The 25935-nt window shown below is 46.9% G+C and overlaps 1 protein-coding gene across 2 annotated transcripts in view; it reads left to right on the top strand.

Moving 5' to 3' along the window:
- LOC144146171 (peptidyl-prolyl cis-trans isomerase FKBP8-like) overlaps nucleotides 1-25731 on the top strand; it is a 36608-nt gene extending 10877 nt beyond the window's left edge. For both annotated transcript variants that reach the window (XM_077678138.1, XM_077678137.1), the window contains exons 5-12: nucleotides 1688-1798; nucleotides 5393-5467; nucleotides 6379-6409; nucleotides 8061-8147; nucleotides 12886-12975; nucleotides 16965-17042; nucleotides 20370-20510; nucleotides 22835-25731. In XM_077678138.1, the coding sequence (XP_077534264.1) occupies nucleotides 1688-1798; nucleotides 5393-5467; nucleotides 6379-6409; nucleotides 8061-8147; nucleotides 12886-12975; nucleotides 16965-17042; nucleotides 20370-20510; nucleotides 22835-22924 (703 nt within the window). In that variant the 3' untranslated portion in view covers nucleotides 22925-25731. The remainder of the gene's footprint in view (nucleotides 1-1687; nucleotides 1799-5392; nucleotides 5468-6378; nucleotides 6410-8060; nucleotides 8148-12885; nucleotides 12976-16964; nucleotides 17043-20369; nucleotides 20511-22834) is intronic.
- Nucleotides 25732-25935: the final 204 nt, after the last annotated feature.

Below are 25935 nucleotides of genomic sequence, written 5' to 3'. Positions count from 1 at the left end.
ATTTTGCTAGAAATGCTAGTTTTCTCACCAAAATAAACAAAGAAAATGCAAATCAGGTGCAGGCACCGGGGAGGTCCGCTATTAACATTCAGTCAAAACAATTTCCGCCCGAAATTTAGTGTGTTGTAGCCAATAGTCTGCTGTAGCCGCATCCATTATGAGCGGAGTGGATGCCAGTTAAAATGCATGGTGACCAAACGGACCAACAGAAATGGTCTATTGTAACCGGAAGTTTGTTGTTACTGGGTCTGCTGTAACGAGTGTAGACTGTACTCTCTCATGCAGTTGGTGCATGCCGTATTACAAACATAATTATTTACGAGTAAAACCTGGTTATGAGGTGCACAATCGTTATAATTTTTCACTCATTTTTTATTTCTATCAATGATTGCAAAGTAACTTTGTACTCTCACCACCGGTGGTGTGAAAAATAAGAAAAAAGACTGCCTGTTTTGCGTATGTTTTATGCGTTTTGTAGGTTGTTATCAATTTTATCACTAATAATTCTGTTTTTCGGTCCAGTATAACTCTAAAATTAATTTTATCAAGTTACGGGAATGAAAGCGGACAGCAGTGCCAACATTAAAACATGGCGTGTGAATGCGGAAACTTTCAACTGCCTTTGAGAATTGTCATATAGATAGGCTGCTTCCAACTTCCAACTACTTCCAGTGCGAAAGCCATTCAATGCAAATGCCCTTTAAAATGCTGATGTAGCACAGGTTTAACTTGGCTTTAAATCAAAGGGTGACATCGGAAAGCTGAATGTTTTCAAAGTAATCAAAAGAAAGTGCCGATGTATTGTTATCATTAACTCTTTCACATGAAATCGTGCATTGTTGAAACACGTGTAATTTTTTTGGATTCGAAATTTGACAGTTAATTCTCACAGTTTGGTGTCTGTGTCCACCAGCAGCCAAATGGTGAACGTGCTGTGTTTAATCTGAACGTAAAATTTGCGTATTGGTACCAAGCGAGGTTAACTCTGGGTGCCCTTAGTACCGTATTTTCGCACGTATAACCCACACCAAAAGTGCAAAAATTTTAGTGGCAAAGCAGGGGTGCGGTTAATACACTGAGTTTTTCCTTTAGTGCAGCTTCACGGCAATGCACGTTGTGCCGTGAAGCTAAAACACAGTAACACTGTCTTCACTTGTGCAATCGCTTGTGCAACACGTGTGCAATCGCTGCCTTCCATGGCAGCGATTGCACAAAACGTATACAAGCACATGGATGAAAAAGCAAGGGCGAGTGCACTCTAACAACTGAATTTTATTAGTAGTAAATTGTGACTTTTGTCTTGCAGTCGGTGTATTCTACTTGCTAAGTATATGCTTTTTCCGTCTACACAGTATGTGATGTGTTGCTTGAGCAGTACTTTTGGTGCAGCCTTTCCTGTATTAAATGTGCGAACAATACGCAAGAATTTTTTTTTTGTATCCAGCGGGCTAAAAATGGGTGTGCGGATTTATGCAAGGGTGGGTTATACGCAGGAAAATACGGTAAATCAGCCCGCTTGCACGAAAGTTTGCACACAGACTCTGAATGACTGGGCAAGAGCGCAGAAATAATGGCGTTCCTTGGACAGTGTAAGCGACCGTGTTCGATGTGCTTGTAAATGCTCCCGCTAGTGCTCTAAACTCGCAAGTCTGATGTTGTGGGCCTCCTTTTTCTTGGCCTGTCCCAGTGAACCCACGGTGCCACCCAAGGCTAAGCTGCACTACCATGCCGAACTCGTGGACACCTACAAGGCCAAGGAGGAGACCGAGCTGCCCTTCCAAGAGCGCCTGTCCATTGGGTGCGTGAGCCTTGCACTGGCACATAGCTTGGTGCACTTACACGCAACTCGTGGTAGTTGTGGAGGAACCCACCTTGTTAAAGTGAAGCTTTCTACCTCTACCCCCCAAGGGTTCTGTCGTGATCGTTGGTGTCGACATAAAATTCCCGCAAACAAATACAAGAAGTTACTGCTGGCACCGCCACGAATCGAACCTGGAATGAATAGAGGAACAGAGCGAGAACCCAATGCCTTACCGATTGAGCTGCGAGCCCACGCGGAGACTGGGGAGACAGACGGCGCACTCACTGAGCACATCGACGTGTTTACCCCCTGCGTTCTTGCTGAATGCCACGTGATAGCGTCATGTGACCTCTCGTGCCGCTGTGCGCTCCGCCTGTGGCACGTGTAGTGGCTGTGTGCGTGCCTTGCACAAGTGCTAGGAGTTATAAAAATTAAACGAAGCTCACACGGGATCGGTGTCTCTGCCGCCAATCCCGTCGCTTCCGTTGCTGGCGGCGGAGACGGAGGAGTAGTGATGTTGAGTAACACCAGGTTTGAGATTCTGTGATGCTGCCCGAAACGGGGATGGCGTCACACTACTAACTAGGTGGGTCCACGCAGAGTTGAGGGGAAATGAGACAACGCAGGCTCAAATATACCATTTAATTAACAATAATTAGTGCTGGTGCCGGTGCACTCACCCGTTGAGAGGCTGGGACTCGGTAGAGGTGGGTCAGGTGGGCGGCTGGCGCCGGGTCGTGGAGCCGGGAACTCTTTCACATGCGGCATTGCGGTGTGCACGTGCTCGTCTGGGCCGTTGAGTGGGTACCGGAACTCTCGTTCCGGGCAGTGCAGGTGGTCCGTACTCCGCTGGACCGTGGACGCAGTCCTGAGATGAGGCCGTTGGCTGGCTGGTCAACGAAGTTCGGGAGATTCAGAAGCCGGAGGTCCCCTCGTCGCAATCTCGGCCCGGGTTGGGGAGGGAGCGCGCGATCGGATGACTCCTACGGGCAGCTTCCTCGTTCGGCCTGGCCGGATGGTGCCCAGTTGGGAGAGAGTCTCGGGGGCCTCATTCGCTCGCCTTCTTATACCCACCTTGGGTTGCTACAGGGAGGGCAAGGACGAGCTCGGTGGGGAATACTGGGAACCAACTGGTCATCGCCCCGCGTGCGGGCGCGCCACCCTGCAAGCCTTCCGGGCGCTTCAAGGTCAACATTTCTGAATACGCGGGGGGGGGGCACGTTCCGCGCGCGCATGGTCTTTCCTCGCGGCAGCACGTGTTTGTCCGCGCACGTTGTCTCGCCACGTAGGAGCACGTTTTTGCGTGAGCACGTGTTGTCCGCGGCAGCCAGTGGCGACGTCCGACCGTCACAATTCGTTCAATTTTATAAAAAAGGAGTTTCCACTCATGTTTCACCAATACCGCTCAACCAACCACCGCTCATGAATCATGCTTTGATTTAACCTTAGCAAAGAATATCTCTTGTGAAGTTCTAAAGGGTGTGGTTTAGTGCATTTCACTTGTCTCTGGCTTCACTCTTGGTAGACCCACATGTGTGAATTCAAGCGACATCGCATGGGTAATCGTTGTGGGAGTCGTTTACATCTTCGCTTCCCAGCCACCTCCACGGGGTGGATTTTCGTGCCTTTTTTTATTGTACTCTGCTTCTCATAGCTTCAGGTTTTTGTCGGACTTGTTGATTGTTGTGTATTTCAGCAGCCCTAAAGGTGTTAACATAAGAGAGGATAATTTATGGTAATCTTGGGGATGCATTTTGCGATACGGAAGCACGTTAGTAGTCAGCCAAGAAGCGTACAGTTAAAGGGTACATCGGAAAGTCATGCAAACAGCAATATTTGTCAGTGCGGTTGTTGTACATTATATGCGAAGGATGGCTATATGTTGCAGCTTATCAGCTTCCGTGGAGGCCGGTGAGGCAGGTTGATAAGTGGCAGGCTTTGTGAGGCAGTGGGTAGGTCCTTCTGCTCATTTATTAATGACGCTAGACAAGAAAACTGGTATTTCTTTTTATGCCTGTGGGAGTGTGTTTGATCTTGTCTGCTAGGCCAATGTTTGTGGAAACAGCTGAGCAAACTTACATACTGCAGGTATGCATATACAGTAGAGAGTCTCGATAAACGAAAATCGCTTAATAAATGGAATTGCCACTTAAACGGATCAGTATCCTGTAAGTTGTTGGTTTTGTATTATATAACAAAAAAAACTTCCGGTAATCGGAACTAACATTTCCGTGTCACCGTGTAAACGGAATACAAAATGGAACTTCTTGTCAGACCCATTACCATGAGCATCAGCTGCTGAAGATCCTCATTCTGGATGTGCAGTTGCAAAGGCTGAAACAAACAAAAAATTGACGCATTTTTTAGTGCAGAGTGACCAATTGTTGCCAAGTAGACGCCGTGAATGCTGTGCTTAAATATTTCGTAGTTCTCTTGCTTTCTGAAAAAATATCTTGTACATTCACCTTCTAGTGCTTAGAGTTCCATGAAATGGTATTAAGAGAGTGTACTCTCACAAATTTACACTATTGCACATTTCTCGCAGTAAACAGAGCTCCTGTTAATTAAATGGAACTAATTTTTTCGGTCACTTGAAGATCCGCTTATCGAGAGTTTACATACCACCCAAGTCTTGCCGCTACTCCCATGTAGCTCGGGAAATGATTCCTCATATTTATAGTGCATAGTCTCCCCATCAGTCAAGCCACAGCTCATAAAGTAAAATGTTGTATCATACATCAGCATTTCTATTTGCCCTTTCATTTCATTATACCCAGCAGGCAATTGGCACGATGGCTGAACAGCAGGGGCTGTTATCTCGGGTAACTGGTGTGTGCTTTAATAAGGAACTCCTTCTTGTTCTTCTCTTCTTTGCTGACATTCTGGCTGTTCGCACGTGTAACCAGCCCTTTTACTCCAGATTTGCCAAATAATTGGTGAAAGTTATGTGCCCACAAATGTTGCACCACATGGATGGTAGCCCTGTGCACTCTTTACACTTGTCTGGCTATCTCTCGAGCTGGCTGGTGGTCTTTATGCATAAGACCGTACAACCCTCAAGAAAGGCATGGTGGGTTTAGTCTCAAAATATAGACGTAGATGGTGTTGGAATACATATAGATTTGGGACGGTGGGTACACAGGTCTTATGGGAGCATTTATGGTGGCTTTCACTAGCAAAACAGGGCTGCAAAGCGTCTGTTGTCAAGAGCCTCAGTAGCGGGCTTTGCCCTAAGCATATCAGCACATCTGTCAGTGGGCTTATTACCCGCCGTGGTGGCTTAGTGGCTCTGGCATTGTGCTTCTGAGCCCAGGATGCTGGTTCGATTGTGGGCCACTGCGGCTGCTTTTCTGATGGAGGCGAAAAGCAAAAACGGCCGTGTGTTATAAGCTTTTGCCGCACGTTAAAATATCCCCAACTGGTAAAAATTAATCCAGAGCTCTCTACTACGGCGCGCCTCACCGCCTGTGTAGCACTGGCGCGATAAAAACCACAATCAATCAGTCATCTGTGGGCTTATTAAACGGGGTCCAATTTAATAACCAGTAATGAGGTAGCTGAGTAACTGCATGCTGTCTCTCTTGCTCACAGGGACGCCAAGCGAGAGCGAGGGAACTTCTGGTACAGCAGAGGGGACTACTCCAACGCTGCTCACTGCTACAGGAGGTGAGAAGAAGGGTAGAGTGACTCTGTGAAGGGGGATATTGTTGTACTCTTTCTTTGAAGTGAAGGCTCTTTGTGGCCCTTCCTAAGGTTGCCTTGTGCGGGCAGAAAATAACATGGATTCGACTGAACACAGCACATGTAGCTGTGTTGTACCCCCTGGTGACATGCCTTTGACGGGATTTTGAATTTGCTTAATTGCTCACAAAAAAAAAATTGGCAAAGCTTAACGTCGCGCAAGGCTTAACCCATAGCGAAGCTGGATGATTTCTTTCTATGTAAGCACTGAAGAACACACCACCATGCATTGTATTAGGCTTGAAATTGTGTATTTGCATGTTCCGTCGTCGCTTTTCACTGTGGTGGTAGTAGTCATCGTCATATCCATCTATATTGTCGTCTTCCTCATGCATGACTGGTGGGCCCAGATCGTTTTGTCCGCAGCATTTAACATTTTTCCCAAAGTGGATCACGTCAGCACATGCTAGAACCGGCGGCAGTCGACTTGGCGAACTGGGCGTCTGTAGCGCAAGCTGTCTTGTGCAGCTCACCCCTTGAGTCGCAGATGCGCATGAACTGTTAACTTGGTATTCTTTACGAGCTCCAAGCGGAAGCCTCGATGACGTTGGACGCTCCTCGTAAAGCGCGTGCTCACGTGAGTGGTAAACATTAGGAGTAACTATGACACAGGGTTTTTGATGACATTGCACACATTGCGGCCAGCAACAACAGCTCCCCCGTTAAAATGTTGAAACTACAGCTCACGTTCCCTTCTTTGCACTTATTGGACCCTGTATTGCATCACTTATGGAAGCACCGAGGGCATGTGACATTACAATTCCTTCAGGTTTGGTCCTTTGCGTCATGGCAGTATGCAACTTGACATCTTGCTTTGTTTTTCCTTTGCCCTTCAGGGCACTTGACTTCCTGGATGACATGGGCCTGGTGAGTACAGCCTGTGCCTTTGTTCGCTTCACCTTTTATGAGCCCTTCTTCATCGTTCCACGCTATTATCTTGCACTGCACAAGCAGGCACCCTTGCATACTTTAGTGCAACTTTTTCACATTCTGCCATTCATTGTGTATGAAATATTGCTTAGCTCAATCGCCTGTTGTTTAGGTTAGTGCATTGCTCTTCACTTGTGTATACATTAAAGCCACACTTGGGAAGTGAATGCGGTTAGAACGAATGTTTCAGTTCAGCAAAATCTCGGAAAATTCTCTGTTTAAGCTTTTTCACTACTGCACCCATTCAAAATCAATCGTGCGGGTCAACGATTTCAGTGCCCAATTTAAAGCGTTCAAGTAGTTCTTTTTTCAAGGAATATCTTCATATGCATGAGTATAACATGCGCAACATAACATGTTGCATATGTTATGTTATGCAACATTTGTGTTGCGCACCATTTAAGCAACACTTATGCTATGGTATGCGACATAACATAAATATAGCATATGCATGAGTGTTTAGTTTTTGTTGTGGAGACAGCAACGGTGAATCGGTAGACAGTTTTGAATCGTCCAGTTTTTGCTCTGACAGTAATAATCTGTTACATCAGCTGAAAATGTCAACAGGTGTCCGTTTGCAAGTGCAGTCACTGATTAGAAGTCATTTTATTACTGTTTGCACCTTGCTGAAGCTCCTGTCGTAGTGCTGAATACCATTAGGGTCATTTTCAAACAGTTTACAGCAGTTTTGGGGCTTTGTTCCTGTGCTGCAAATTTTGTGTGCGTTGCTACTGCACGTTTTATTCAACTATGACTCATGGTTCTTTAGCCCACACCGCTGTTTCTCAAAAAAATGCTTGCTTCTCGTAGTTTTCTAGCGCCCGTTATGAGCTCTATGTCCAAGTGAAAAGATAACACCCAGTTGTCGTTTGTCAGTTCAGGCAATCAGTCGGGAATGCCACGACACAGGCATTTCAGTTTCATGCGAGGGTATTTCTCGATGTTGACAAAGTCCGCAATGGCTCCAGTATTGTTTCTTTAGAGAAAATTTAGGTGTCACTGTAACGCAGGAAGCTTTTGTTAGTGAGGTCTTTTTATTTCACGTTCTCAGCAAAAGCACGCTGGCTTCAATCTGGACACGTCAGAACTCACTTCTGCAACCACAGAGCTCCAGTTGTGAGTCATAAGATCGCCGTGAATTTCTGGCAGCTAAAGCTCATCAAAAACCAGCTGTGAACGTCGGCGGGTGTTCATCACCAGGCCTGTTTCCTTCAACTCCGAGCAGATATATTGGCCTCGCATGCTGATCAGGTAGTCTTTGTGCAGGCCATACACTGACAAGGTTTTTACATCGTGCGAGAAGGGTTTGTAGCCACCAGTAGCGGGGAAACTGCGAGATTTCTTCGAGAGTACCATCCAGAATCGTGATGCTTGAAATTGGTGACCTGATTCACCACATGGTGCACCCAGTCAGGTGATGTGGTGCCCAATGCTGTACGAATGTCGAAAAAGTGCACGTGGGGTGGTCTGCTAGTGGATTGTAGGCACATGCTTGCCACCTTTATGTTTTGCTGCCTTAACTTCTCAAGTCAACACCAGGGGCAACCCCCAAAGTGGGCAGTAACATTCTTTTTTCCTTTTCTTCCAGAACCTTGCCGAGTCACCGGCTGACTTGCAACTGCTGCTGGACACGCGGTTAAAAGTCTACAATAACCTCACGGCTACTCAGATGAAGGTGACCAGCCAGTCTTTTGCTGAATTAGTTCTTAGACCTCTCTGGCTTTTTATTACTATGAGAAATACTGCTACAACGAAGGGGGGGGAGTCGTGTATTTGCTTGCTACCACATTCGAGGGCTAGCACACGCGTCAGGCTAGGCAGGACGCAGCAGTTCTCACCCAAGACGCTGAGCGCGTGCATCAGGACCCAGCATTTGCCGCCAGAGAAGCAGAGTGCAAGTGACAAGCCCAGCCAGACAATGAGGAACATTTCACGCCGTCCCCCTCAAGCATGTGTAGTGGTTTAGTACAGCTGCGCTGGACATCCACTTTTGCAGGGCAGGGTGGTGTCCATTCTTTTTTTTTTCCTTTAAGCAACCCTGCCGGGACCTAAACCCAAGCAAGTGATGCCAGATTCTGACACTGAGTTACATTGAAGGACTGCGTGCTTTAAGGGGCCATGCAGACAAAACGCAAGTTTAATTCATTTGAAAGATTTAATTTGTGTTGAAAAAAAGACGCCATGTTTTTGTCATGCAGTGCCATTTAATGTACCGTTTTCCTAGAGAGAAATCGACATAACCTTTGTACTGAAAGTGATTTAGAGCTTGGTTATTGCTCTGTATGTGTTTCACTGAAAACTAACCACAATTTCTGACCGCGGCGGCAGCATTTCCTTTTTTTGTTCCTCCCTTAGGTCCCCCTCCATCTCAGGCGGCGCGTTCGCCTACGTAATTTCTCTGCTCGTGTGTCTTTGCGCAGCTTGTCGACACATATTTATCGTCTTAGTTGTTGAATTGACACCTATAAAATGGCAAAACGGGCATACCGTAAGTTGTTGAATTGACACCTATAAAATGGCAAAACGGGCAAACCGTATTTACACGATTGTAAGTCGACTCGAATGTAAGTCGACCCCCCAAATTGCATCTCTCAAAAAAAAAAAGTGAACGCCGCCTAGAAAATCGCATCACTAAGAGAAACTCTTCCGTCCCACACAGCGGCTCTTCCATCAATGATCGATGCTCCCAAAAGAGCCGTGCACTCGTGGTATGCGCGGCAGATGTTAAAAAAGAAAAGCTTTTGTATAAGCGGGAAGAACACATTCGCTGCGAGATGATAACCATTGAAGCAACCGGCAGCGGCCACTGCCGCGCAATACCAAAACAAACAGCATGGCGGCTGACGGAAGCGGCCACGCGCGATTTCCTTTTGAGCGACTAACCTCCCACCATCGCGTGCGGAAGTGTACAGAAAAATGTGCTATGATTGTGGCTACGTTAGCGCCGCGCATTGAATCAATGAATTCGTTAATACTTTAGAGACGAATAAAACGCTTCTTGACACGTTTTTGCATGCGATTCGTGCGCGTCGACGTTGCGTGGGCGATTTTTTCACGCACGCGTCGACGATTCCGCGCTCGCGCGCAGCAGCTTCTGCTTCTAAGTTCTACTGGTTTTACCTCGGTATGACGCGTGACGAGCGCGGCAGTGGGAGAAGCCTGACGACTTGCGGCACTTTGAAAGCACTCGGGACAGCCAGCTGGCGCCGCCGGAGATGTTTAGGCTTACCACGGTAGCGGATATTTGATTGGCGCTTTCCCTAGCGGCGCGGATGGTGCTTTATAGTGTCGTTTTTGACCACATTATCAGCTCCTTTCCTGCACAAATGTATTCGTTTGTGCCTTCAGTGATATCTTAGAGTGGTTAGAAGCGGTCGCTGGAGCTACGCGCACCTCTTTGCGGCTGGTGACGCCGCCATGTTACCGTCTCCAATCGCGTAGCGCGTAACATGCGGGTGGTATTCGCGGCAGCGTCAGCGCGGCTGTGTCGTGCGCGGCGCGTTTTCGCGAGCAGAAAACGTCCCATGCGGTTCACACTTTACACTATAACCATGGGAACGAGGGTGCAAAGCTGTCCCCACCTCGTAGCACTCCCGATTTCTCATTTCTCTTTTCGTTACGGTAGACGGTTCGATTTTGATTCGAAGTCGACCCCCCAACATTGGATTGTCAAATTTGAAAAAAAGGGTCGACCTACAATCGTGTAAATACGGTAATCACGTCACAAGGGCCAAAAATCCGGCCAATGACGGCCGGTTTTAAGTATGGACCGGCAACCGGCCCGCTGTTTAAAAAAACCGGTCGGGCCGGTCCAAAACCGGGAAGGTGGCAACCCTATCTGCAGTCGATTGCGGGGCCTCGTTTGCCTTTAGTCAACCTAGATAGCACCACCATACCACGAAGTGCCGTTTTCTGCCTTTGAATTGTTTTTGACCGTATTTGTACCTGGCTTGTTTTTGTTCGGGTAGAAAATTGTTTTGGGAAATATGGTGTTTGCTTGGCAAGTATGATCACATAAGACACCGTTGCTTGCGTCAATCGGCCAGTGTCATCTGAGACAACCCCAAAGCGCCGCAGTGCTGTGCAGCTAAAACGAGTATAGTGCGCGCAGTACCAGCAGCAGTATGCATTGGTGCTTATATGTTTACGTGTACTTTCGTAACTTCCACTGTTTACCCCACCATTCCTGCTGCTATAAAAGAATGTGCCCTAAATTTGAGCGCAAATAGCTCATTTGGCGAGCTTACAAGCCCTGCCTAATTTCCATTTGCTTTTTCTGGCCTCAGAAAATCGCAGAGCTGGCACTTATGGCATCATAGGTTCTGTTGCGGGAAATGAGCTAGTGAGTCACATGGCTATTCCCTTTTTTCCTAGTTGCATAGCTTATTTGAGCGAAGTGTACCTTAACTCTTTCACGACGGCGCCATAGGCAATCGGAAGCCGGCGTCTGATGATTTTAAATCTCCCGCAAAATCTGAAACCCGCGCTCCACAGACAACTATTGCCATCTGGTGTGTTCATTGGCAACTTCTCTTTCAATTTCAGTTTCGTTTGTTTATGTGTCTCGTGTGGTGGCGGCGTAGCAAGAGAAATTTGAACCGAAGGGGGAGGGGCGGAGGAGGAAAAATGGCGTCGGGTTCGCGCCGCGCTCCGCACAGTCGGACTGCTCTAGCAAGCACTTCGGCAGCTCCTGCTGTCGATTTTTCTGATTCCAGAAGCAGTGAGGGGTCAAGCAATGATGTGGGATCTTCAGATTTTAGTTAGGACGACGAAGCTCCGGTTCAGGTGCCTCGCACTTCAACAAGCGCTGGCAGGTAATTTCGTTGTAACTCCGCGCTGTGTTTATAAACAAAACGTGCTTCTTATCTGACGACTGCGGTTTTGATTTTGAGTTTAGGGTCTCGACAACGTACGGCCAGGATATTTTGCCAAATGCGCCGTGCCATATCGCGCTGTCACCTTCAAGATAACCTGGCGCTAGTGTCAGGTTAGTGCTGCAGCGTTCAGGTGCGACGCTTGTCGAGAGCGCTCGATTTTTTTTTTCTTGTTTTTTACCACCGAACTGATAAGGATTTTGTGCGAGGACACAAAAGAGTATACCGTAATTACCCAATTCTAACACGCACCCGATTTTCCTGACAAAAAGACGAAAAAACTTGCACCTCCGATTGTAACGCGCACGGACTCTGTGTGAGCAAGAAAAACGAATGCGAGAGAAACGGGTGATTTATTTACCGAAGTAATTTCACTCATCTCTCTCCTCGTCGCTCTGCACTGACCACAACATCTCGTCCTCGGTGCCGTCAAGCACGTTCGCGATGCCACACTTCTGAACTAACGTTGCACCATGGTCGATGGGATCGTGGCCCACGCCTCACACGCCCATCCCTCGAGCTTCTCCAGAGGCGCACGCTTCAGCCAACTGCTTGTTTTGAACGCGTGAGAGCCGCTGCTGCCATTGCTCTTATCAAGTGCGCAAGTGGAACGATTTGACGATTTGTGTGAACGCCGATAGAAAAGCCTAGGCGCCTATGCCTTCTGCGTACGAAAAATCGTTGCTAAAAGCTTTGGCGCCATCTTGACATGGTGATGGCGATGGGTGGGACGAAATTTCCGCTGTTTCGGTTTCGGTTTCGTATCTGATTCTAACGCGCATGCAATTTCTCGACCTATTTTTCCGGAAAAAAAGTGCGCGTTAGAATCGGGTAAGTACGGTACTTGGATGCACATTTTACAGAGACTCACTCACCCTTGAGTGCCCTCACGGCGTGGCACAGCCGTCAGTTGCGCTAGGTTGACGGGCCCTCAAAAATCCAAAACCTGGTGTACACTGTTGATTTATATATTGAATCATAGCCAAGGAACGTAGGAACAATTTGTATATCTTAAAATACCTGAAATAATTTTTAGTCTCGGTAAAAGTGCCGATTTGTGTTTTTCGTATACTTTTCTTGGGGGCTTTTTTCTGATTACTTGATGAATAAACTGTAAGTAATTGTACCTTTAACAAAACTGCTGCTTTGTGTTTGGAAGAGCAATCTATAAGCTACAATTTCATGCATAGCAAGGCTACGCGTGTCCAGTAGCTCAAGAGAAAAAAAAACGTTTTTGTGGAAGCACCTAAAATCGGCCGTTTTTCCGCCGTAACGAAAGAGTTAAAAGTGGTGTCGGTACGATTCTATTGAGGCAACCTTTCGAATGAACCAAACTTGTGTTTTGTCTGCGTGGCCCCTGTGAGCTTCTCGGATGGCTGATATTTCTTGTTCGTAGGTTGCTTGAAAAAGCACTGCGTATAAAGGAAGAGTTGTGGTGGTTCTGAAGTGGCAATATGTGCTGTTCCGTAACCCTGGTCTCCCACCTGATGAGCGTTCTAAGCAAGTTTGGGTGCGGTGTCTCCTCTCCTCGTCCTGCAGATGGAAGCCTATGAGGCGGCACTGAAGTCGGTCGACTTTGTTCTCAAGGTGCAGCCCAACAATGTCAAAGCCCTCTACCGTAAAGGAAAGGTCAGTGCTGCGTCTTAGCCGGCCTGTGCCTGACTTAAATGCAATGCCAAAATTGTGGGAGGCCTCCTGAAAATATCTGTGCTTGTTACTATTGTGCAGAGTGTTAAAATGGTTTATACCAGTTGTGTTTGTGTATTGGAGGGCATGCGTGTGTGTGTACAAGTGCGTTGCAGTTCGACGTACACACCAGCTGAAAAGGTATCTATTCTGTAGGCTCTAGATGCTTTAGTAAATCCAATTGCAGTCCAACCCCGTGATAACGAAATCCCACGGGTACGAAATTGCCATGGCAGCGAAAAATTTCTGATCACCAGTGAATGTCCGTAGAAGCACATGTATTTCATATCTCGCAGCAACAAAATGTTTTTGGGAAGTGATCCCACTGTAACGAAATTCAATGCAAGTACAGTCGGCATTTTATGTACCAATTTGCGGTTAACAGTGTCCAAAAAGTGCTCAAATGCCGCTTTTTTTTTTTTTTTTTTTTTTTTTCGGACTCAAAGTGCGTAAGCTTCTGCCACAGCACATTTGCACGGCTGCCGCCATATTTGTTTAGAAAAAAGGCCGCGCAGGAGGCGACCGTGGGGGCAGCTTCGCGGCGATGCCACCAGGGGGCGACACATGGTGACTTACGGGACGTTTTGCTTTGGCTTAGGCTACACTAGCCGGCTACCGCTGAACAGAACGCATGCGTTCGTTGTGTCAGCAGTTGTGTGCGGGGTGATCGGCACGTTTGCTATCAATAAGCTGCCTCCGCCAGCGCAAAAGCAGGAGTTTTTATTGCTACAAGATAAGGTGGTCACCATTGCCCAAGTCAGTAGTGGCCCAAATGCAAGAAGGGAGCCGATGAGTTTGGAACCGCATGCAACTCGTTATGCATTTTTGAACAGCAAGGACGCCATTTTTAACGGCGCACGTGAGCAAAACAAAACAGTGATGGCTGCAACCTTTTCAGACGTAAACAAAGCAGTGCTCAGTTGGTTTTGTGAACTGCATTGGAACAACGAGGTGCCAAAGTCTGGCAAGGTTCGTCAACACAAGAAGCTGGACCTTGCTGGAATGCGGCTTTTGAAGGGGGTTTAGCTCGGACATGCTCGGTGCCAACGGTCAAAGGAGCAAAATCTGCGGAGAAGGCGAACCTGCGGGATGTTTTAGATGCATTTGATATGGTTTGGTCGTACTTAATCGCACGCGACGACTAGTAATGAACCACACCTTGTAGTGAGAGCTGAGCTGTGAAGTTGCTGCAATGTAAGGCTTGCAAAGTAAAATTTTTATTCTTTATTCTTTATTCAACGTATACCTGGATCGCCCGAAGGCATTATAGCAGTGGGGTTACAGGTTCGGAAAAAAACAAGTTTTCATTTACAGCAGACACTTGTGCATTTGAGAGCCCATTCCACTGATGTATCGTTTTAACAAACTGAATTCGCAAAAATTCCAGTCCTGGGACTGTATTCCCTGAGTTTAAAAAAATGATCAATTCGATTTGACAAATGATATAGCCTCTGTAAATGCGTTCCAGTTTCATTATTCTATATTAAATTTTTAAGTTTTAATAGCAATTTTCTTTTACATGATGAAAGCAGCTCCCAATTCATTTCTTGTTTCATAGAGGTACAACTTTCCCACCATTGATACCGTCCCAGGACAAACCTTCTCGACTTTCGACTTTTGGGAATAATCGACTTCCGGAAATAAATTTTTGGTTTGTGGGCGATTTTTCTGTCTTTGTTTCATTCTTGCAGCAACGAAATTCCTGCAAAAGCAAATTTTTTTGGCTTTCCCCGGTGGTTTCGTTATTGCGGGGTTCGTCTGCATTAGAGATTTTGCAGCTCATTCTATGCTTGCAAAGTTGGCGCATCCAGGCTGTCAGAATTTTACGGTTTGTGATATATTTTTTTCCATAAATTCAAGGGTGCAACTCAAAACTGAACTTCTGCTGTTTACGCCGTGCTGACTGCTACTGTCAAATGCAACGAGCCACAATGGTTGTGCCTCATTTGGCGTGGGTGGCAGTTGTAGTTGCTGCCTCATACTATCGTTTGTTTCGCATGGCCTTGGCAGTTTCGCAGTCTCGCCTTTTCCCCTCTCAATTTGCTCGGTCGCGTTAGCCTTCCCAGCTTATCTCTCGTACGCGAGGCGTGAGGCGCATGGCTGGCGAGCTAGCACAGAAGCTGTGGTAGGGAGGGGACACAAAATAGGCGTTTATTCTTTTAGAAACTTAAGGTTTTAGCTAAAGGTTCGCAAACTATGTGAGAGCGTGCTCAATATAGTAGTTTAAAGGGACCCTGCAACACTCTTCGTGCAGTGCAAGTAAACCTGCGCGACGTTTAGATTAAACTTCCAGGAACACCCGAGCCAAATATTACACGTGCACGTGAAGCGGTAAGCGCACAAATCGCCGTGAAAGATGCGGAAAAACCAACCGCGCTCTCTTCAATTCTCCTCATTATGCACCCTTGGAATGGCCTCTGTGACGTCAATCGGGCCATGGCTGTCCTGGTTGTCCTATTGGCTGTCGCTGGTCAACTTCGCGGCTAAATTTTGGCATTTCCTGTGACGATCAGCCGTCGTCTTCAATTCTCCTCATTATACACCCCTGGCATGGCCTCTGCGACATCAATCGGGCCATGGCTGTCCTGGCTGTCCTATTGGCTGTCGCTGGTCAACTTTGCAGCTAAATTCTGGCATTTCCTGTGACGATCAGCCGTCGTCGGCGCTGTGTATGAACCTCTTCTATGTCTGAACCTGTCCTCATGCTTTTGGTGTTTTGTTTGTTTTGAGTGCGCGCAGAATTTGAGTGACGAACTCAATACTCGACTTTCAATGAGCACACTCGACAACAAACGTTAATTGCTCCAAAAACGCCCTACCAGCCTGAGCGCTTGCTTGCGAGTAGGCCACCATGCCTGCTTTTTTGTGGCACCAGACCGGAAATAGACCCGTCCATGTTGCGGGGAAAAGGACGAAACTCCCCGGCCTGTGACATATTGAAGGCCGGCGAACAGAACGTCGTGAGCCGCCCCCCTCTCCGGGAGAGAGCGCGCAGCTTTCGTCGCGTTGTCCGCGGTTGAGTTGAGAGGGAACATTTATGCGTGATTTTTCATCGCGCGTAGTTTCGGTAAGAGTGAACGGATTTTCTTAATTCTTGCGGGAGGAGATTGCTGGGACAATAGACTTTACCCCAAAATACATTCCGAGTAGTCGATGGTAAGTGTTGTAGGGTCCTTTTAAATAAATTCTTAGCCCACCTGTTGCATGAGACCGTCTACTAGGCTGTACTGATCATGCGACACCCTGGTACTACAACGCCTTCATGCAGTCCCTTGAAAGTCGTATTACCGGGGTTTCACTGTAATAAAATGGGTTTTAACATAGTGATAGATATAACAATGCGATATTTTTCCTTTGTCTTGTCATTGGTGCATGTAGATAATGGTTGTAATAAAGTAATGCTTACAACATCTTTCAACCTTAATTTACTGAGGTTTAACATTGTTGTCCTTGTTTTCTTGTGGTTTTCTGCAGCCTTCACATTTTTTTGCCGAAGAAATCCTGCTGACAGGTCTCTTGTTTAGCTTTTAATTATGTAGAGGCAAGTGATAAAAATACCGCGATATTTAAATTTCAAGAATTTCTCGTTTCCATTTACCTTTCTCGGCTGTTACTAGAGCAGTTGTAAATTGCCTAAATTTAATAGCTTGTCCATTAACTAATAAGAAATATTCAGTCCCCTTGGTTAAATCTCACGGCAATATTTCTTTCAAAAGCTAATTTGAGGAAATGGATGTGTGAAAAAAATTGGAGAAATGTTAAATAAGCTGGGTCATTGAAATGTTGGAAGCAAGCATTCACACTTGGGGTGGCAGCACTAGGAAAGCTTGAAACCAATTTTGTTGTTACAAGATTTTAGAAGGAACCTGCTTCACTCACTACAAATGGTACGAGGGGAAGTGATAATAGTAATCTTCTTTCCTCTTGTCCAGATCCTGGCGTGCCAAGGGAACGTCTCTGAAGCCGTGTCTGTGCTCAAGAAGGCCCTGAAGCTGGAGCCTGAGACCAAAGTATGCTTCCTCGAGTACTTTTATGAATACCATTAGAAGGGGAAGTGGGCATTAGAAACTTTCTTGCTTCATTGCTTTCTTTATGCCAACATTGGTAGTGAGCCAAGTTGCAAAGAGTGCTACGGTTAACACAGGAGTGCGTACACATCATCATTCCTGGTGGGAGAAAGTTTGGCTAGTGAACTGTTGGCCTTCGTATTTTCTTCAGGAGAGAGAGAGAGAGAGTAAACGTGTTTATTGCGAAAAGCAATGGGGAGGAGTCCTCAGTCCAAGACCCCTTGAGCTTTCCCCGCCTCAACAGCCCTCAACACCAGCAGGCGCTGGTCATTGAGGTCAGAGCTGGTCAGAGCTCTCTCCCAAAGCTCGCAAGAAGGAATTGAGGGATTTCGCGAATGTAGTGGGGAGTGCGCGCAGCCCCATACCATATGAAAGAGCGTCCCGGGGGCTCCGCAGAAGCGGCATAGCGGGGAATATACGGTGGGGTGCAAGATATGGCATTTAGTGGGATGGGGGAAAGTATTCGTCTGGAGTGCACGGAGCTGCCGTTCCTCCTCTTTCGTTAGGTGTTTATGCGGTGATGGGTAGGTGATACGTCCCAACTTGTAGTGCTGCGTTATTTCCTGATACGTTATCAGCGGGGTTGGCCTCTCTTGCTCGTTTCCCGGGGCCCGGAGGGATAACTCTCGGGCCAACCGGTGGGCGGTTTCGTTGCCCGGGACGGCAGAGTGGGCGGGTGCCCATTTGATCATGATAGATCTGTCTGGTGGACGCTGGCAGATGATTTGGTGGGTTGTGCGGTAAATTCGTCCGCATGAGAAGTTGCGGCACGCTTGCTGCGAATCTGTGATGATTACGCTGGCAGTAGTTTGCGTTATGGCGAGAGCGATGGCCGCTTCTTCCGCTTGTAATGGGTCGTATCCGGGTAGGGTTAGGCTGGTGACGTGCTTATTGTTCTGGACAACCACGGCTGCCATTGCTCTTATGCCGGGATAGGAAGACGCGTCCGTGTACACTGTGGTTGGTTCCCTCCCGTAGTAAGTGTGGATGGCCTTGGCTCTTGCTTCCCTGCGCCCAGAGTGATGCACAGGGTGCATGTTTCTAGGGAGCGGTGAGACGTACAGCTGTTTCCTGACATTGTGGTCGAGAATTCTCATTTGAGATGTCTGACGCTGCAGAGGGGATGTGAGCCCCAGACGAGAGAGAAGAGTCCTCCCTGCGCTTGTAACTCCCAGCCTCAACCTTTGGCTCGAAAGATGGGCTTCTATGAGCTCGTCGGCTGTATTGTGCAGGCCCAGCTTCAATAGCTTGTCGGTGGCCGTGCTGACGGGAAGTCCGAGTGCCTGTTTGTAGGCCTTCCGAATGATGACATCCAGCCGTTCCATTTCTGACTTGGAGAGAAGAGCGTAGGGTATGGCGTATGTAATTCTTGAGATTATGAATGCTTGGACGAGGCGGAGGGTGTCCTCCTCGCGCATTCCCCGTGTTTTGGTGGTCACACGCCTGATCATATGTGTGACTTGGTCCGAGGTATGTTTCAGCCTATTTATTAGGATGGAGTTTGTTCGATCGGCTTGAAAGGCCATACCGAGGATCTTGATATGCGAGGAGGGAACGATGGTGTGGCCCTCCATGTGGATGGTGACAGTGGGTGGCCTCTGGAGGAGTTTCTTTCTTGTACAAACAAGGAGGAGTTCCGATTTTTGTGGGGCACATTGGAGGCCGCAAGACTTGGCGTAATGAGTGACCGTGTTGGCTGCAGTTTGTAGGCGCTCCTCTATCTCGCCTAGGGATCCTGTCAGGATACCACGCATGGATCGAATTTAGGCGGGTACTTTCACTGGCGTGGCGCTTATGTGGAGTATTGACACAGTTGAATGTGGAAAAATACCTGCTTTTTTGTGTAGGAAAAGCTCGACTATGACAGTTTTGGACAGTAAATTAAACATTCACCTGAAAGTTACCCATAGTAAAGTTGCGGAAAAATTCATCCTGGTCTAGGATTTCAACCTGGGACCACTGCCTGCCTAACTAGGGCACTCGCTCTGCCCTATCCGACAATTGGGCCTCTTTCAAATGTGCGAATAAAAAAAATTCCCCCGCATTTCCCCGAGGGGGAGAATGTGAAAGTGCGAATGCACGGTTGTCGGCCCGCTTGCGGCGCTTGCGCTCGGCCCCCGCAGCCCACCGCCTCGCCGCCTTCTCTTCCATCTCTTCCATCGGGTTTGTAGTATCACGTGTACACCACGCAGTTATCAAGCCGCTATAACGCCGCTGAGTCGCCAACGCACGCCGCTGACGACGTAGTTTGAATGCGTTAAAGATATAAGGCGCGTTACTAACACTGATATCAGCGTCGCGTCCGTGGCTTAGTCGGTAGAGCGTCGCGCTGCGGCCGCAAAGTCCTCGGATCAAAACCTGGCGCCGGATGCTGTTTTTTTTTATATAGAGAGGAGGACTGCGTTAAAGATATAAGGCGCGTTACTAACACTGATATCAGCGTCGCGTCCATGGCTTAGTCGGTAGAGCGTCGCGCTGCGGCCGCAAAGTCCTCGGATCGAAACCTGGCGCCGGATGCTGTTTTTTTTTATATATAGATAGGAGGACTGCGGGCGCCGCCGCCACCGCCGCCGCCGGCGGTGGAAGGTTTGGGGTCGCTTATAAAGTGCATTCGCACTTAAAAAAATCCCCGCCGCAGTGACTGGTTTTTAGTTGGAGGCGAAAAGCAAAAGTGCCCGTGTGTAGAGATTTCGGAGCGCCCAAAATTTTGAAATTGCCACTAAAAAGAATGTACTGCTACAACAACAGAATAATGAAGTCTGAACCTTCGCTAGCAGTCTAGCAGTGCTTTCCCCCCCCCCATTGTGAGCAACAGTAGCCGACCATTTTTTCGAACCCCGGAAATTCGGTCTTGCTGCGTATTTTGAACTTTCCCGAGAAACCGCCAGCTGTCCCATAGGAGTAATGACTCATGAATTTTTCGGACTGCTCTTTTGTTCTGACTATTTTTTGTTCCCCTCCAGGTCCAAAAAAATCCGTTGGCTACTTAATCATTTGCTTGTCTGTTAACTGTGCCTCCTTGTCCGCAGAGCTTGTTTTGTTGTTTGGGCATTTTGCATGCAGGAGTCTCCGAGTAGCACTGCAAGGCAAGGCCAGCATGGCTTGGTGGTATTTATGGTTAGTCTTATTGAGAGAAGGTTGCAGGGCCCTTTTAATGACTCTCCGCAAGCTAATGCCTATCCGTTAACGATCGCAGGTGTCAGATTTAATCTGGAGCGAAGTCTCCTGCCCTTGAACCTGCCTGTATTCCCCTCCCTTTCCCCGGTGCAGATAATCCAGCAGGAGCTGTCGCGGCTCCTGGTGCGCAAGCAGAAGGAAGATCGAGCGGAAAAGGCCATGTACAAGCGCATGTTTGGCGGCAGCTCGGCTGGCGGCGGAACGGCACAAAGGGGGCGGTCCCGGGGCGACAAGGTACAGCCACCGCAGCCCTAGAAACTGGGCCCCCCGCCCCACTGTATACGAAGCCTTAGTTTGAATAACCCTGCTCTGCACCCAAATCCCCGCGCCTCCGTGGGTCATCACGTTGCCATGTAGCTTGCACTTGTGGGTCATTAACGCAAATGTGTTGAGGGCGCTAGTATGCACATGTCATATACAAATGTCGCATCACTTTTGAATTTCAGGCATCATATTGTCAGATGTTGTACACACGTTTCGCACTTGCTAGTCGTAAAGAACACGAGGTAGCAGAGAAGATGCACAGAATGCCAGAGCAGCGTGCGCACAGACTAATCTCATTTGTCTTGTTACATCTTGGGCTAAGCACAGGTAATCCATCGAGCAACAGGGCCGTTTAGTCATGTTCCTTATTTTGTTGATCGCATTTGTCTTGGGTTATGATACGTAGTATACAAGTATCGCATCATAGGGCACTGATACGCAGACAAAACATATAATATTATGGTGTATCGTGATTGCAATGTCGTCGTACATGCCTTTGCCACGAGAGTAAAATGCTGTCCTTTAAATGGGACATGAAGGCAAAATGCAAATTTGTTTCAAACAATTGGTGTATTTTAGTTCGCCAACGCTTGTCGGGCAGCAAACGTTGCTTTATTCACTGAGAAGCTAAACAATTTAAGACAAAAGATTAATTCTCCCGCTAAATCGTGTGTTTCGGGAGATCAGTGATGATGTCATCAGGAAGAATACCTAACAGAAAAGTTAGTACGTTGACTGCAGCTGCTGCAAATGGTGAAACAGTCCTTTGAGTTACCTTGTTTACTGTCCACCATCATAGATAGCGCAGCGATACCACTCTCCGCACTTGCTCATTTTTATTGCGGTTGATAGTAATGTTTCATGAAAGATTGGCCGAACGGGGTCATGTAAGTGGAGATGTTATGCCAGTTGGCCAGTGTCGTGGCAGTCAAGCCCAACGCACCCAACAGCAGTGCAGCTTCGGCCAGCAGAGTGCGTGCCGTACGCACTGGTGCTTCTATGTTTACATGTTCGTTCTTAACTTCCATTTTTTATCCCACCATTCTTACTGCTGTAAAATGATCGTGCACTAAATTTAAGCGCAAATAGCTCATTCTGCAAGCTTTATAAGTCCTGCGTAACATGCGTTGGATTTTGTCGACGTCAGCCAATCGCAACAAGCTGCCCATAACACATCACGAGTTCAGTGCAGAAAAGTAGCTGTGGTGTTGCATTCATTATGTAGCTTAGTTTAGTGAAGTCTGTGTTAATATTGGTGTCAGTGTTATTCTAACGAGGCAATCTTTTGAATGAACCAAACTTACATTTTGTCTTCATGGCCATTGTTGAAACTTTAAATAAGTAAAGTAGAAACTTTGCATAAGTGGTGGCATTGAGGGCACAAAAAACAAAAGGACAGTATATCTCCTGTCTTGCTTTTGTTGTTTTGCGGCCATCGCCACACGCCATCCAGTTTTGGACAAGGACTGTTCCTTATACAGATATATTTTGTTTGGTTCAGGTTGTCTCTAATCCGTTTTGCAATAAGAAACGTTGCTTGCAAGGACTTACACGCAGTATCAAGCAAGAATTTGTGAAATACATGCGGATACAAGTAATACCCACTTTAATTAAGCAGCTCCGGGGGGCATTTTTTTGGAAACACTCGGCTTCTCAACAATGTGGGAGGGTGCAGTAACGAAGCGGCATGATTTTGCAGATTGTGCATGCTAAGGAATGCATTCAACACTGTGAACTTTGTTTTGTTTGTTTGATTTTATTTTTCTTTCAGCATGTCTGAAAGTTTCTTTTAATATTTTGGCACACAGGGGTGTTAGTGGTAAATTGTGGTCCAGTTAATTAACTCGGTTAATTAGCCCACGCAGACCGGCTTGGGGATTTCTGTCCCTGATCAGTGCGAAGAGTGTGGGAACAGGCCGCCAGTTTAGATGCACGACGAACATCATCTTTCTGGGCCTGTCTTCTTTAGGAGTTAACACTAACGGGCCACCATTTCAGCGCACTTGTTCAGAGCTCCAGGCCATTAATCAACTTTAAAGAGAAATCAAACTATAATTGATTAGCCAAATAGTCAGAATACAAATTACCTTGTCTAGCATGAATGAGTATAGTGAAGGTCATTGAGTATCTCATGATACATTTGTACTTTGCGCAAAAACTTACAACAGCGTAACACGTACGTTTCTGCATATTTTTTGTCCTTAGATTTTCCCGACCCTTTTTTTTTTTTTTTTTTTTTTTTTAAGTCGGAGCAGAAAGCTCAAGCGTGTTGGGTTGGCCTGGGGCTCTCGCAGATCCGTAACTGGATGTTCGTTGCCGGAGCCGTGGCGGCGGCTGCGGCGGCCGTTGGCGTAGCCGCTTATCGCCACCTGGGCTCCGTATGACAGGCTGCTGCTGTGTGGAGTGGGACCACAGCCCCTTCAGATGAGAGGGGGGGAGGCTGAGTGACCGACCGTTGGGCCTGCACGCGCCCGCCCCAAGAAGGGCTGTTTCTTGGCGACGAAACGGCACACCGCCTTCCTTTTCCAAACCTCCGCATCCTCCGCACGTCACGTGGTCGGTGCATGCTCGCCGTTTATTTTTTTAGTTATTTTGTTTTGTGAGGTTTTGTTCTCTGTGTTTGTTTGTTTTGTTCTAGTTTTTTTTATAATGCCTGGCCTTTCTCGCCGTGTTGTGTGTGCCTTGGCTTTTTGAATGTAGAAGTGTTGAACCCATGTTCGGTGATGCACGCTGTGCAAGCATCTGGACTGAAGGATGTGAACGCAGTGTCTGGACGGGATGTTCATTTCTAATTGGCCTTTTCTAATTCTTCACTGTTTCTTTCGGTGCTGACGCATTGTTTTTTTTAAAAGTCGCGTAATAAATGCTGGACGACACGGCCGTCAGCTAAGCTTTGCTTGAGAGCCACTGAGATGGTGATGAGAGCCACTGTGATGGTTTTGCGGAGTGTACCAACCAGCTCTTGAACCTGCTCAGCGGGGAACAGCTTCATGCAGTGTGAGTGTGAGACATCGAAGCAGAATACTGCGTGAGGTGGTATACGCAGAATCATGTGTGCTGTTATGGCCAGCATGTGACTGGCATGGTTTTTTAAACTATTTCTCAAAGTTGAGCTAACGGGGTCTGAAGAAGGTGTTCCTTTGTTTTGGAGAATATGCCGCCATCATTTTTTATGTTGTTTTAATGGCGGCTTTTTACGATGTTCGTCACTGTTAAAAAGCATTACTCAGAATGTCGCTGATCCACCCTTTCGTATCATCGCCTTTGTAAAAGGGAGCGTTTTTGACATGGTGATGAGCGGGAACTACTTTGAAGCAATAGCTGCCGATTTCTGAGCCGTGCAAACTCTCGCAACTTGGAAAGACGAGAGTGGCATGAAAGAGTTTGCAGATTTAAAGTGGAAACGGTAGTGGCCTCTACGTGTTAATGATAGGAAACATAAGTGCAGCAGTGAATCCTCGTTTTTTCCGTCTCTTGGAAGATCTAGGATACTTTGGTGAGGGATGTTTGCAGTTGGCTGAGGACTGAGGTGCAGGATAACATGAGAAGTTCCACTTGTCGAAGTTAGAAAGTTTTGCAAGTGTTTGTCTTCTGGCTGGTTCTCAGAGCCATGACAAGCTGTCTGCAAAACCAATTTTGTTAAGAATGCAAGATTTGGAAGTATTATCACCTGTCACCAAAAAAAAAAGGAAGTGCCTCCGAGATCATGATTGGTTGGATGTTTTTCACAGTGTGAAAGCCTGGCGCGATGTTACGCGTTTTTAAATGAGAAAATGGGATGCGTTTTACTTGGCGAAATGCAGGCAGCCAGCATAGCACGTCCTTTTCGTATGCGTCTAAATGTACTGTGGCTGAAGGTAGGCTGTGTTGCAGTGGCACGGTACCTGTTTTTTTTATTTGAGGTGTGGTCAGGTCACCTATTCACAAAAAAAATTGTGTGCCACACTGGTGGTTTTTCTTTTTTTCTGAAAAAATTTGGAACCATAAACAGACAGGAGAGCAGAATAAGGTAGAAAGAACCCCCAACGCTCAGCGCTATTCTCAACTTGTGAAATTTGCTGCGAATTCATCATCTAGACACGTTCAGTAGCCCAAAGTTTGTGGTAAACCTTGTAGTCATTGTGGTAAACCTTGAGAAGCTTTTAGTCGAGATGGCAAACTCGCTGCAAGTTTCACCAGTTGGGAACAACATCCACAGTCGAACCACCGCTCTTTACCTCGCATGGCAGCTCTAGTGCTGCTATGGTGTCGTTGCCTGATCCAGTCGACACTACACTCAATATCTGTCAGTTGACCACAAAGAAAGGGGATGCTGTGTGAATACACCAGAGTCGGTTGTTTCACAACAGCCCGTTTATGGACTGTTGTTGCTAGCAGCACTACATAGCAACCAAGCTGCAAGTTTCGAGCTTCTATTGCCAAGAGTTCGCCGAAAATGCATTGGATGACAGCATAGAACACTACTCAGCTTTTGCAGTCGTGTAAGCTTTAGGGATTTTAGGGATCCTTTCTTTTTACACCTTTCCGTTTCCCTTTTGTACATTGTGCGTTTCTCCCTGTGTTAACCTTGATGCCACTGTGCATCTTTTTGCCAATTTTATGACAGCTGTTTTTCAAATATATGGCAGCTCGGGACATGTCTTCTGGATTGCAAGCCACTCCTGTGCCAGAGGCTTGAGTATCATAGCTGCCCAGGGAAAGATCTTTGCAATAAATTGGGAAGCGAAGAAACCGAAGGCTTAGTCTGTTAAAAAATGAACGAGGAAATGTCCTCTTTGTACTGATTTTGACCAAGTTTGTGTCGGTACAGTTCAGTGCGTAGTCTTTCAAGTAAATGTGTGCTCTTTAGTTTTCAATTATGTTGGGTGTTGTAGCCTGTTCATTAGATTGCAGCTGGTGGAGCACTTTTTTCGACGTGCCTGTACATCCGAACAAATAAATGTTATTTTTTGGTGAACCGCGTGTGAAGTACATTCCATATGTGGTGTTGCCGCTTGTACCATGATGCTGTTTTTCATATAGTAGTGCGTTATTTGAATGCCGGCATTGTCGGCTTGAAAGTATATATATGCGGTCGCAACCCTCTGTGCTCTGGTGATGGTCATGACCGAAATTACTTTGCAATGGCCCAATCGTGTTGTAAATAACACATTTGCCTGAAAGAGTCTAAATAAAAATGCTTAAATCCCTCGTCAGTGTTCATTCTTCTTCTGATTCATCTCCCTAATGTGTCTAATGTAGGCAAGGAGTCTGCCGTGCAAAGTTTATCTATTTGATCTTTGCGGCTTTGTTTTTATTAATTCATTGTCCTCCTCTGGATGTATATACATAGTCACTTCCTCGTTGTAGCAGACCAAAACCAATGCAAAGCTAATCAACAGAACGTCGGAGACAT

Source organism: Haemaphysalis longicornis, unplaced genomic scaffold (genome assembly GCF_048455015.1).
Source record: "Haemaphysalis longicornis isolate Haplotype H1 unplaced genomic scaffold, Haemaphysalis longicornis Haplotype H1 scaffold_7, whole genome shotgun sequence".
Lineage (NCBI taxonomy): Eukaryota > Metazoa > Arthropoda > Arachnida > Ixodida > Ixodidae > Haemaphysalis > Haemaphysalis longicornis.
The sequence above is the reverse complement of the archived record's forward strand: the minus strand, read 5'-3'. Positions and strand labels throughout refer to the sequence as shown.